Source organism: Pteronotus mesoamericanus, unplaced genomic scaffold (assembly GCF_021234165.1).
Source record: "Pteronotus mesoamericanus isolate MK-2021 breed Mesoamerican mustached bat unplaced genomic scaffold, CSHL_Meso_final contig_84, whole genome shotgun sequence".
Classification (NCBI taxonomy): Eukaryota; Metazoa; Chordata; class Mammalia; order Chiroptera; family Mormoopidae; genus Pteronotus; species Pteronotus mesoamericanus.
In genome coordinates this window covers 4827693-4841181 of record NW_026555267.1, presented here as the reverse complement: position 1 = coordinate 4841181, position 13489 = coordinate 4827693, and the positions used below count along the sequence as shown (strand labels likewise).

Below are 13489 nucleotides of genomic sequence, written 5' to 3'. Positions count from 1 at the left end.
TGTTGTCCTGTCCAGGTCTGACTGGAGGTTTTCTGGAGTCTCAGGAAAGCAAACTACCAGAGACACCACAAAGAGGGATGAATTCAGGGAAACAAACTCATGAAGTCTGTGAAATCCTGAGCTTACCTGTGGATCCATTCCCAGGCAGGATGCCAAAGACAGAACTGAGCACACAGCCCGCCGCCCAGGCCTTAGACTGACCACTGAGTGGGGCACATGTGACAGGTGCGATTAGCGCCTCAGAGACTTGGACAGCCTAGCTGCATTGGAACCGCAGCACATGGAAAGCAGTTTAAAATGGCGGCAGGAGCCTAACAAGGCTGCCTGCCTATTAAGGCCAAAATATCAACATTCTCAATAACATTTAAATAAGAGCACGTGTTATAACATTAACAATGTCCAATATACAATCTGAACTTGAACCAGGAACATTTCAAATTGCAAGAGAAAAGACAAATTGACAGAAGTTAATATCATGAGGACACAGGTACTGAAATTATCTGAGACTTTAAAGCAGCTCTTGAACACAGATGCTTCAACAGACAACGGCAAACACTCTTGAAAAAAAATGGAAATATAGATGTCTCAGCAAAGAAACATAAGATATGAAGAGTCAAATGTTAATTTCAGAATTGAAAAACACAATAACTGAAATTTAAAAATAATTACAGAATGAGCTTAACATCAAATGGGGATGACAGAGAAAGCAATGAGTTAACCCAAATACAGGTCAATAGAAATTATCTGATCTAAAAAACAGGAAAAAAAAAAAAAAAGAGAGAAAAGTAATGAATAGAATCCTAGGAATCCACGAGACAATGACGAGATTGAACATATGTGTCAACAAGATTCCCAGAAGGACAGCAGAAAGTACATAATGCTCAAAAAACATTTGAGCAAATAAAGGCTAAAAACTTCATAAACTTGTTGAAAGACAAACCTATAGACTGAAGAAGTTCAGTGGAGTCAGTTGAATGGTGGTTCCCAAAAACTTACGCCCTTGTCCTAATTCCTGGAACCTGTGACTGTTACCTTATTTTGAGATGACAATATCAATCTGTATCATTCGAATGGGCCCTAAACCCAATGACAAGTGAGCTTGACAGAGAAAAGCAGTGAAAATGTGAGGCAGGAGAAGGCAATGTGAGGTGGAGGCAGAAAATGGAGTGATGTGGCAACAGGCCAAGGAATGCTAACAGCCACTAGAATATGGAAGGGATAAGAAATGGCTTTTGCCCTAAAAGCCCTGCTGTGTGGCCCTGCTGAATTTCAGAATTTTAGCCTCCAGGACGCTAAGAAAATAAATTCCTGCGGTTTTTAACCACCCAGTTGGTGGTAATTTTTTTTTTTTTATGATAGCCACAGGAAACTAATACACTCAGCAAACCAAAAACAGAATAAACTAAAATCCATGCCCAGACACATCATAATCAAACTGTTCAAAATTGGGGGAAAAAAGTTCTTCAAAGTGCCATCAGAGAAAACAACAAAGGATTTATAGGGAACAGCGATTTGAATAAATGCAAGTTTCTCATTAGAAACCATTTAGGCCAGAAGAGAGTAGAGTTTAAAAACCACTGGAAAAAAATGAACTGTTAACCCAGAATTCTATATCCAGTGAAAATATCCTTCAGGAACAAATATGAAATGAAGATATACTAGAGTGAAGTAAAACTAAGAGATTTCTGCTGTTGATAAATCTGCTGGAAAAGAATTGCTGAAGGAAATCCTTCTGGGAGAAGGGAAATTATACCAGAACAAAATTAAAGAGCAACAGAAATGGTAAATATTGCATAAATATAATAGGCTATTTGTCTCTTCTTGAGTGGTTTGAAATGTATTTGTGGGTTGCTAGCAAAAATTATAATATTGTCCAGTGGTATGTTTTTTCAGCGTATATAAATAATATATATGACAACTATAATTTAAATGAGGGATCTATATGGTAATAGGTTTCTACATTTCACCTCAAGTGGTCAAATACTGGTTCTAAGCAGACTTAAAAGTTATGTGTATTGCAATCTCTAGAGCAACCAGTCCCTGCTCCCACATATAAACTATACAAAGATCACAACAGATAAAATGGAATACTGAACATATTCAAACAACCCAAAAGTATGCAGGAAACAGGGAAAAAGGCACACACAGAAAACCTTACACAATGGTAGGTCTTAATCCCAACATACAATTACATTAAATGGAAATGGTCTAGCCATACCAATTAAAGACGGAAATTATGAGAGTACATAAAAATGCATGACACAACTACATGCTATCTATAAGAAAGTCATTTCAAATATTTTAGTATGGTTAAAAGTACAAAGATGGAACAAGATATACCATGCAAACACTAACTGAAAGAATGTGAGAGCGGCCCTAATAATATCAAAGTAGACATCAGGGCAAAGAAAATGACAAGGGACAAAGGGGGACGTTACAAAATGATAAAAGGGTCAACTCACCAAGAAGCTATAACAATCCTAAATGCATGTTCACTTATAACAGCTTCAAACACGTAAAGCAAACACCAATTTTTTATACCAAGAACTATATACTATATGATTCTATTTAGAAACCATTCTCCGAAAGACAAAACTATAGTGATGAGAACAGACTAACAGTTGCTGAGGCTGGGGAGGGTAGACTAGAAAGTAACAGAGCAAGGGAGTTTTGGGGGTGATGAAACTAGTCTATATCCTGACTACAGGTGGTTATATGAATCTATATATGTTAAAATTCATAGAACTGAACATCAAAAAAAGGGTGGGGCATCAATTTTACCATCAGGGGAACCTTTGGCAAGTTAATCGTCCTCAGTCTTGGTTTCTTCATTTGTAAAATGAGAAAGATGGGGTACCTACCTCAGGCCTATTGGAAGCACTAGCAAGAAATTAAAAGGCATTTCTTATTCTTCCTGGTCTGTTGCCTGATAGCAAGTGGGCTACAAATATGACCTATAACTCTATCCCATCATCACTGTTTCCCAGGGTCCTTACTCTTAGGAATAATTTCATCACTCATTTGTTCTGTGATGAATAAATTAAACCGCAAACAGAGAGGGGTGGCAAAATCTCAAGACCGTAAGGCCTTCGGATGGTTGATTTTGCCTCCACTGCTGAATGAGAATTTCTGGGGGCCAGAAACTTTACTGTTCAATGTTCATACACGCTGAAGTATGAGATCCTGGAGATCACCTAGTAAAATAAGCAACTATTAGCAAGAACTGCTACTTAATAGCTATATGAACTTGGGCAAGTTCCAGTCCCTAAGTTTTAGCCTTTCCCCAGGTAAAATGAGAATGACAGTAACAGCACTGACCAAAGATATCTTTTGCAAAGATTACATGAAATAAACAAAAACAGCTTAGCCAAGTGCCTGGCACATAGCAAGTACTTGGTAATTGCTGTGGCCATTACGCGGAATGATTATACACTTCATTTCTCTTCCCCTTCCTTTGTCATTGTATTTCCTCTACTTCACGTTATCACTTTAAAAATAGCAGAAACAGACACAATTTATTGAAAGCTTATTATCTACCAAGTGCAAGGTTAGGGGGTACATCCAGCATCTCACAGAATCTTTGGAAGAATCCTAGGAAGTGATCTTAAAAGAAAATGAAGACTCACTCTAGGTAAGTACCTTATCCAAGGATACACAGCTAGTAGGAAGAAGTAGTACTGAGACCCTAACTCAGGCCTGTCTGACTCCGAAGTCTAGTTTTCCTATCATGTCATGCCTCCTGAAGCATGAGAAACGGAACAAGACAGTGTTAGTTCTGGAGTATGACTCACATACTTACATGGCTGTTCCTGTATTTTCCAAAGCTAGCAAATCCACCTGCGGATGAAGACTGTGTTGCAAGTTGTTCGTTGTAACAGGACGTGGGGAGCTGAAACCTAGAACAGAAATTGGACTTGTTTGGATTTAAAACATTTTGTTAGTAACTTGTTCTGTTGCCTTTTTCACGGGGGCGGGGTGGGGGGAGAAATTTACTTCTGTCACCATAAAATTATGGACTTTCCTCAAACAGAAATTGAAGAACCTCATTTTAGGGTAATTGGAAAGAGAGAAATTCTCAGCCACAAAGAGAGGTTGTTGAAAAGGTAATAGATGTTATTGTACTCAGTTTTATAAAATCCCAAGCTAATCAAAATTAAAGGGATTTTACATGTCTTGTTCTACCAACTTCAAAAGTAAAAATCTATTGTATATACAGAGTTCTATCCTAACTTTCCCAAACTCTTAACTTCCCATCTCCAATGAGACAACCTAATTATTTTAGGTTAATAATTATTTCCCCCCCTGCCACCCAAAAAATGCCTGATAAAAACTCAAGAAAACTCTTTAATGTAATGGACAGCACACATCCCACTTTTTGGTTTGTAAAAGCAAGCGGCCCAACATTTCAGAAATGACAGGAGTTACAATAAAACCACAAACTCAGTGATACCAAGTATGTTGACTCTGGAAAAACCTCCTAACATCAGAGAGGGGAAAACCCTGCTTTTAGTTTGGCAAAAACTTCTGGACTTCAGCATTTTTTAAAAAATCATCCTTATTTTGTAATTTACCCAAACTTTTTGGGACTAGGGACAGCAGGAGATAACAAATAAGATTGATAAGATAGGTAACCACAAGCCAACAATGCATTTCATAAACATTATTCATTTACCTTTCCAGAAACCCATTAAAGTAACCACTGCTCTTACTGTATAAGGTAGGAAAGTCTCAGAGGTTAGGTGGCCAAGAGGCGGCAGAATTGGGATTCCAACTTGGACTCCTCTGACTGAAAAGACTGTGGTTTCTCCTCTACATTTCACCACCATGAGCGTAAGGCCTCGCGATTCCTGAATTTCTCTGCGTCCTCTATTCCCTTATCTGATGCTGTTGTGTGGCAGGAACACCCAGAGACATTAGTGTGTGGGTCCAGAGTAGACTTAAGTACCGGCCATGGAATTGAATCACCTCTATAAAAAGGCCACATGAATTCCAGGAGAGTCTAAGCCAGTGGGATACCTTTTTAGGACTTCCTCCCTGAGTCACATCTCACTCCTGGGCTGGGTGTGACCCAAACATTTGCCAAGAAATTACACCTCCTGATATAGCTGTGATATACAAACTGACTTCAGCCCTCTCTGGATGCACGGAATCATGAAACCAAGGAGAACTGTTTCACAGCAAGCTCTTCTGCTGGTCTAAAAGGCCCGCAAGCTTGCTTACTTAAGCCTGAAAGCTGAGTATTCATGGCGTTGAGCTCTTCCAGGGAGGCCCTGTGATTCGGAGGGCTGGGGCTTAGGTCAACGAGTTCACAGGATGGGGCAGAAGGTTCACTGGTAGTCTGAAAACAAAGCAAACAAAAACATAATTTGGAAAAACTGTGTTGGGTAACTGATCACAGCTTTCTCCCCAGCAGCCTTTTTTTGGAGAAAGGAGGATCCTATGTGGGTGCATTTGAGGAAGAAGTCTCCATTCAATAGGCGACATGAGCACCAATCTTATCTCGCCATCTGCATGGGCTCCTGCTTAATCAGAGCACCTTCTTATGCCTTCTTATTAATAACTGAGTAACATCAAGTGATTGAGAGGACTACGCTACATCACCAAAACCATCCCAGTCATTAAGGAATGTCTCCTCTTCTTTAAGGCCTAATAACATAAGTCTTGTTCTATACCATACAATTTGTAAACCGTTCAACTGTATATTTTATAACATTTCTAGTCACTTACATTGGCATTTTTCCTCTGATTATTTTGCTCCAAAATCCTTTGTTGGTTTCGAGTAAACCTGTTTGAATTAGCAAAATGTAAGTATTTTTTTAAAATGATATGAAAATTCGACACTATTTAAATTATTAATACGCAAATATTTAGGAACGAAAACCATCAGCTTCTTCACCACTTAATTCCCAATAAAGTACTTTAGTAACTTTTTTTAGTTTACAGAGGTAATAATGCCCTTAGAGAACACAGTAAGGAAATGGGAGTTTGTTGTTGTTGTTGTTGTTGTTGTTGTTGTTGTTGTTGGAGGCCGTGGAAATTCAATTTTCTAGCCAGTGGATCAGCAGCAAAGTTAACAGCCTGGGCTCCCAAGAGGCATCCGAGGTTGGCTGGCTGGAGACAGTTGGTGGAACGAACCCTGAACCTGGGGCATCTGCTGCTATTTTGGGTAGACTGTGTCCAAATTGAATTGAATTTTGGGACACCCAGCTGGTATCCCATAAACTGCTTGTTGGTGTGGGGAACCTCCACCCCTGACACTGATATTGGTAGCAGAACCTAAATATATTGGAACTTTAATGTCCAAGTATTCTAAAGTCCTTGGATGCCAATTCTAAAACTGGTTTTGCCCCTCCAGAATTTTTATCTTTTATCTCTGTTGCTTCTCTTCTTTTAATCTTCTTTGTTTCTTCTCTTTGTTGAAGGGCTCAAGGGTCTGGAGTTGCTCAAAAATGAAAAACTATTAAAAATAATAATAATTCTATCATCTAGAAATGGTCCCTAATCATTTCTATAACCTGAGAAATGATCCTTAACATTATGATGTATTTCCTTCCAGCATATTTTTCTGTAAGTTAATCTATTTTAAACTTAGTTGAAATTATGCTTTACATAATTCTATATCTGAATTCAATTACTTTGCAAGCATTTTTCTAGTTATTCAGAAATACAATTTATACAGGCTGCATATTTTAGCTTATGAACATACCACATATTTAACTATTCTTATTATTCTCAAATATTTAAAGTGTTTCCAATTTCGCCATTAGGATTTTCCATAAAAATTCAAATACACTTATTGAATTTTCACTATTTATCTTCATTTTTATAAGACATTTGATACCTATTAACAATACAGACCTTTTATAACTTTTTAAAATTGTATCCTGTTCATACACTGGAGATAAAGGAAAAGCAGTTAAACAAACAAAATAACAAGTTAGAAGGAATACTAAAGTTGAAGGTAAAAGTCAAGGTTCAACTATCAGCATTATTATCTAGTAGCTATATGACCATGGATATGACTTCAGACCCTCAGTTCTCCATCTGCTAAAAGAGAACAACAACAACTTGAACCATTTCCTCAAAGTTATTCTCAGGCGCCAGGTATTAGTGGATAATACAGGTGGATGAATGTGGAAATGCTCCGCAAACTAAGACTTGCTTTAGAAATGTGGTGTTAATACCATGACACACTGATTCTGTGAACCTAAACACTTTGAAGCTCACAGTGAATTGGAACATGCACTTGGTTTTAAGGATTTTTCCCTTTCTAAAACACGTTTGTTTTCTTCCATCTACTTATGACACTGGCCTCTTGTATGCTAGTTAGTTATGTGCTGGGCCTGAACACCCTTCACAGGTCAAGCCTTGAGTAACAAATTTCCATTTCCTTATTTGCACAAGTATTCCCTGGATGTAATGAGTGGAGACTTCTGGGGACATTGGAACAGGGTGAATGCATTTTGCATGTGGGATGGATATGAACCTTTGGGAACCAGAGGACAGACTGTGATAGGCAGAGTGAGCCCTGCCTCAATACATCCACACCCTAACCAACAGGACAGTGAGCATGTTTAGTTAGATGGCAAATGGAAAGAAGATGGTTAGCGAGCTGATTTCAACATGGGGATTATCCTAGAGATTATACGGATAAGCCTAAAGTAATCACAAAGGTCCTTAAATGTGGAAGAGGGAGGCAGAAGGGGAAGCAAGAGTGATATGATGTGAGAAGGACTCAACTAGACCAGGGGTCCCCAACCCCCAGGGAATGGACTGGTAGAGGTCAGTGACCTGTTAGGATTCGGGCTGCATATCAGGAGGTGAGCGGCAGGGTGAGCGAGCAAAGCTTCATCTGTATGTACAGCCACTCCCCATCGCTCGCATTACAGCCTGAGCTCTGCCTCCTGTCAGACCAGAGGTGGCATTAGATTCTCATAGTAACGCAAACCCTACTGTGAATTGCGCATGCGAGGGATCTAGGTTGCGCACTCCTTATGAAAATCTACTGCTTGATGATCGGAGGTGGAGCTGAGGTGGCGATGCCGGTGCTGGGGAGCTGTTGCAGATGCACATTATCATTAGCAGACAGGTGTGACTGCCCAGAGACCATAAGGAATCAATTGCTTGCAGGCTCATATCAAAACCCTGTCAGCGAGTGGCAAGTGACAATTAAGCTGCATCTGGTGGCAGACTATAAAGCGACCTCCAGCTCCCCAACCCCAGTCCATGGAAAAATTGTCTTCATGGAAAAATTGGTCCCTGGAGCCAATAAGGCTGGAGACTGCTGAACTAGACAATGGTGGCTTCCAAGATGGAGGAAAGGGGTCATAAGCCAAGGAAAGCGGGAAGCTTCTGGAAGCTGCAAATGTTAAGGAAATGAAGAAGACACTAGGGCCTCCAAAAAGAAACGCAGCCCCGCCAGCACCTCGATGATAGCTCGGTGAGACCCATTTCAGACTCTTCCAGAACTGTAAGATAGTAAGTTTATGTTGTTTTAAGCTAAGTTTGTGATAATTTGTTACAGCAGCTATAGGAAATTAATACACCAGGTGTATCTCTTCTAGGGGCAGGAATTTCTCTTTGATTCTTAAGACTTAGTGCTCCTGCCTCACAATCGACTGCACTTGCTTTTGGCCCCCATGGTTCAAAGCTGAATCAGAATGAGCCATTCATAGAAGTAATCCAACCTGATATCCAGACGAAATAAATACAAGTCCCCTTCAGAGGAGGATTTTAGTCATTGGTCTTATGGTCTGTAACAGAATTCTCCAAAATGAAAACCAGAAGGCAGCACTCTACTGAAAACCATGTGGTTTTCCTTAGCGATTTTTCAGCTTACGAAGATTTATGCCACAGAAAACAAAGGGCAAAAGATTGGGAGTTTGTTCAGAGCTGAGAGAACACTGATCACAGGGCTCCCAGCCTCAGTCGATAATGTGTCATCTCTTCATATAATGGCTGCTGTTGCTGATAGGTGGTAAATATAAGGTAGGGAAGCAAAGAGGTTATTTCATAGCTATTGGTTTTACTTCACCAATTCTTTTGGTTCATTCACGATCAGTGCAGGGAAAATCTTGTCAATAAATTAAAGGGTTCAGTGGGATGTTAACAGGGAGGAGGAAGACAAGAAATTAAATTTAATGAGCATCAAAGTGCTGCCACTCTACGAGGTGCTTTTATATATATCAACCTATTTAATTTCCAAAAGGAAACCCTCTAAATAGGTAGTATTATCCTCTTTAACAAACAGGAAAAAAAACCAAACAAACCATAAGTCTTAGAAAATTTAAACTGTCTGAAATCATCAAGATTTGATCCAGGACTGTTCTATCACTGCCCTTGTTCTTCATCAGCTGGTTGGACATACGGTCACTGTACAACTACATATTCCCAGCAATTTTCAACAGAAACGATGCTCCTAAGGGTATCTCCAAATGGCCCTTTAGGAGGGGCATGCTGGCATTTAGTGAGTAAGAAGAAAGAACACTGTCCCACCCAAAATGCCAACTCCACTCTTACTAAAAAAACACGGATCTAGAAAAGTAGGGATCTCAGAGGCTGCAGAATTTCTGCAGTAGGAAGACCTGGGGATAGCTCTGCAAAGAGATCAGGAGACTTGTCTGGAGCTGATTTCAGACTGAGGAAAAAGCCACCTGTCAATCAAAGCATGCCGCAGCTCTCTGGGGCTGGATTCTGGGTGCACGCTCTCTCCCCAGGGCTGTGGTACTTTCCACAGCTTCACAAACTGTGCCTGCTCGTGCTCTGCTCCTGGTTTGGTCAACTTCCACTCATCCCATAGTTCTCAGCTTAAATGGCACTTCCTCATTACAGCTTCTTTCTCCCAACTTGGGGATTGGGTCCCACTGTGATTTTCGCCAAACAGACCTCCTGTACTTTTGTTTCATGGCACTTATTTAAATTTCCAAGAGCCGATATTTATAATTTACGGTGGTTTCCTACTACAAGATTATAGGAATATTTCTTGATGAATAAGTGAGTCAGAAATCATGTAAATGCCTAATTAAGTGAACTGTGAGAGAAATATGGGCCATTATGCAGCTATTAAAAAGAGTGGTTTCCACCCTGACCAGTGTGGCTCAGTTGGGTGGGCATCACCTGGCAAAGTGAAGGATTTCTGGTTCGACTCCCAGTCAAGGAACATGCCTAGATTGTGGGTTGAGTCCCCGGTCAGGGTGCATACAAGAGGCAACCAATCAATGTTTCTCACACTGATGCTTCTCTCTGTCTCTTTCTCCCTCCTTTCCCCTCTCTCTTAAAAAAAAAAAATTCCCAAAAGCTTTTAAATAACACAGGATTCGCAAAGACTTGTGATGCAGTAAATAAAATCAAGGTAGAAAGAAAAGTTAAGTGTTCTCTATATAAACATAAGTATAAAAAATTTAGAACTCAAATATTAGTGATAAAATTATGACTATTAAAATTTTTTCCCGGTGTTTTCTTCTGAATGAAAAAGAATTTTTTAAAATCTAAGTTCATATAAAAATTTTCCCTAATGGCTGCTCTGTTTTTCATAGACTATTTTCTCCATATAAAATATTCTCCCCTCTTCTCTTCTCATATTCTTCTCCATCGCAAACTCGGGGTCAATTTCACTTTCACAGAGACGCTTTGCTTAAAGCATTTCATCTATTTGCGAGCCTACAATGAGCTCAGTGCAGACGACATTCAGTGACTATGAAATCCAGGCTCCGCTCACAGGGTAGGGGTTTACGCAGCCTGAGAGTGACCAACGATGCTCCTGGCACTGCTCATTCCGGCAGCCACGTCACAAGGGCCCCGAAGGCCAGGAGCAAGACCCCCTATCTGGGGAGGAAGGCAGCCTTTTTCTAAACATGCGCTTACCTTCCTGAGTTTTTACCTTGTAGGCACTCTAGTAAGAACGCTGAGTAACTGGTGGTGAAACTAGACTGGAGTAGGGCTGGGGAGGGTAGGTCTGCTCACCTCTCATATCCGAGGATGGCATTATTCAAATCCTCGTTCACTTGAATGAGCTCAACTGTCACGTCTTCATTCTCCACCACCACGAGCAGGTCCATGATCCGCTCCTGCATCTCTCGACATGTCTTATAAAGTTTCTGTCCAAGAAAGAAGAGAGATTTCTTTTTCCAAGCTTAGGAATGTTCTATAAGGACAACGGATTCACCAATCTTTATACACCTATGATCCCCTCCCTCTACCTTGAGCGACCTACAGGCGATTACCAAGTATTTGACTATGGACAGCTCATCCTTCCCCTCAGAAGTCCATGGGTTTTAAATGACTATATTTTCCTCTAAAAATCAAAATAGGTGCCATAAGAACAAATTGGTGCTGGACTAGAAATTGGAAGCAGAGTATGGGAATTCGAGATGGACTGCTTGTTAGCTTACTGTGCTGTTAGGGGGGGAAAAATCACTCGTTTTCTAAGTATCAACTTTCTCACTTGATAAATGAAAACCATACTACTTGCCACATCTGTCTCAAGGGATGACAATTAAAATAAAATGAGATGTACATAATAAGGAACCCTATAGCTATAAAGTACAACATACAACATAAAATGCTATTGTCTTTATTAGTGGTAGTGGAAGAAAGAAGTAATTCAAATTCATTTATAGCAACATGATCTTCCTATTATGTTTCACTTAAATAAACATTTAAAATGTATAGCTACAGCATCATATTCCAAAGTAAAATGAACCAGAATTAAAAATGAGTCATGGATAATGTCTTTGTCTGAATAACCTACAATCCTTGCAGTAAGTCACAGCTCCAGTCCCCAAACCAGCTCTTGCCCGTAAGCCTCAGAAGCAGGCTTCCTGATTCATGATCTCTTAGGCTGAGGGTCTGAGAATCCACTTTTTTTTTTAAACAAGCATCCCAAGTGTTTCTTATATACCCTGACATTTTAAAACAGCTGCCTTACAACTTACTTCCTCCTGGGCAGACTTCCAAATAAGCCTGAGGAGCATAAAACTGATAGTAATATTTCTTCAAACCCACCTTTGCTGGAATTTGTCCATGTAATAGTATATTAACAGCAGGCAAAAACACAGGGATGTTTCCCCTTTCACAAAGAAAGCAGCAGACCTTGCTAAGTCACCCTACTGTTATATTATCTAATATTTTTCCCTTTAAGAAAGACCCGCTGGAAAACTTACACTTTACAAAACCATTTAGAATCTCAAACAATCTATTACAAGGCTCTGACAGGAAATCTCTAAATAAATAAATCAAACCATTACCAGCTGGCATTTAGACTCAAGAGGTAAAAGCCATGACTCTCCACAAAAAGCATAACAAAAATATTTACAGGATAAAGGGAAACGCGAAGCAGGGAGAAAGTGAGACAGACGGATGGATGATAGACTCTGGGTTTCACACGTGCAGCGTGCAGCCGGAACACTCTCCTATTTGCTAAATAAATGCTTGGCCACCATCAGCAGTATGAACCAACTTTTTCCTTAAAGGTCCAGATATTAAAATATTTTCTGCTTTGCAGGCCATATGTTCTCTGGCAAAATGACCCTAGCTGTGCATTATAACAGGAAAGCAACCATAGACCAAATGTAAACAAAGACCTGTGGTCATATCCTAATAAAACAAAGACAGGTGGGAGGCTGAATTTGGCTCCCTGTGGCCCCTGGTATAGAGAAAAGAGAAGAGACTTGAGACTCGGTAGACTAAGACGTCTCACATATGCATGCCTGACATGAGATTTAGTTACCCTTTAGTTTCAGGGGTTTTTTTTTTCTCTTTTCTTTTCTTTCCCCAGCAATAAAACAAGAATAACACCAATATTCTTGTAGGGTTATTGTAAGAATGGGAAATGGTGTAGTTGAAACCCCCGTGTCTGGCATACAGTGGGTAGTCAATAAATGTATTATGGTTGTGTAGGAGCTATCACTAGAAGATGAACTAGAGTACTCATTCTCTCCTGTAATATTCATGCCACTACCCAGGACCTGAGATACAAAGGAGAGAACTCAGAGCAAGATTTAACATGATCTCCATGATGAATGAGAACTTTTCCTTTGTCCCTTCATTTGTGAGTGTACCAAAATTATTCTTCCTGCTCACTGGCAGCCTTGCTAGAGCAATGTCAAGATCAAGGAAGCACAATGGCTGTGAGAGGCTGGTGATGAAAAAATGTAGAAATTAATGTAATTAATTTGAAATGAATTTGCAGCCAACATCCATAGCCCCTTGCTCCTCCCTCCCCTCCTTCTGTTACATCAAGACCTTCCCTTTGCCCTATGGAGAGACAGATGGAATAGAAACATGAAAGGAACACCACATCTCCCACCAGGTTTGCAAAGCAGAATTTGAAAAACCTCTTCAAAAGCCAGCCCACTCTGATCTTTGCAATTGATGTGTCTCAGAGGAGGACCAAGCAACCTGGAAACAGCACAGATCAAGCACCACGGACCAAAAGGACAGGTCAGGCGTTCCCCACGGCAGGCACCCGCAGGGCTGTGGATGTGGGAAA

General features: G+C 40.1%; 1 protein-coding gene across 1 annotated transcript in view; it reads right to left on the bottom strand.

Moving 5' to 3' along the window:
* The window catches only part of TOM1L1 (target of myb1 like 1 membrane trafficking protein), a 47468-nt gene that overhangs the window by 8158 nt on the left and 25821 nt on the right, over window positions 1-13489 (bottom strand). The window contains exons 8-11 of the mRNA XM_054585431.1: window positions 10963-11096; window positions 5728-5785; window positions 5221-5338; window positions 3800-3896 (exon numbers count right to left, since the gene is read on the bottom strand). Coding sequence (XP_054441406.1) covers window positions 3800-3896; window positions 5221-5338; window positions 5728-5785; window positions 10963-11096 — 407 coding nt within the window. The remainder of the gene's footprint in view (window positions 1-3799; window positions 3897-5220; window positions 5339-5727; window positions 5786-10962; window positions 11097-13489) is intronic.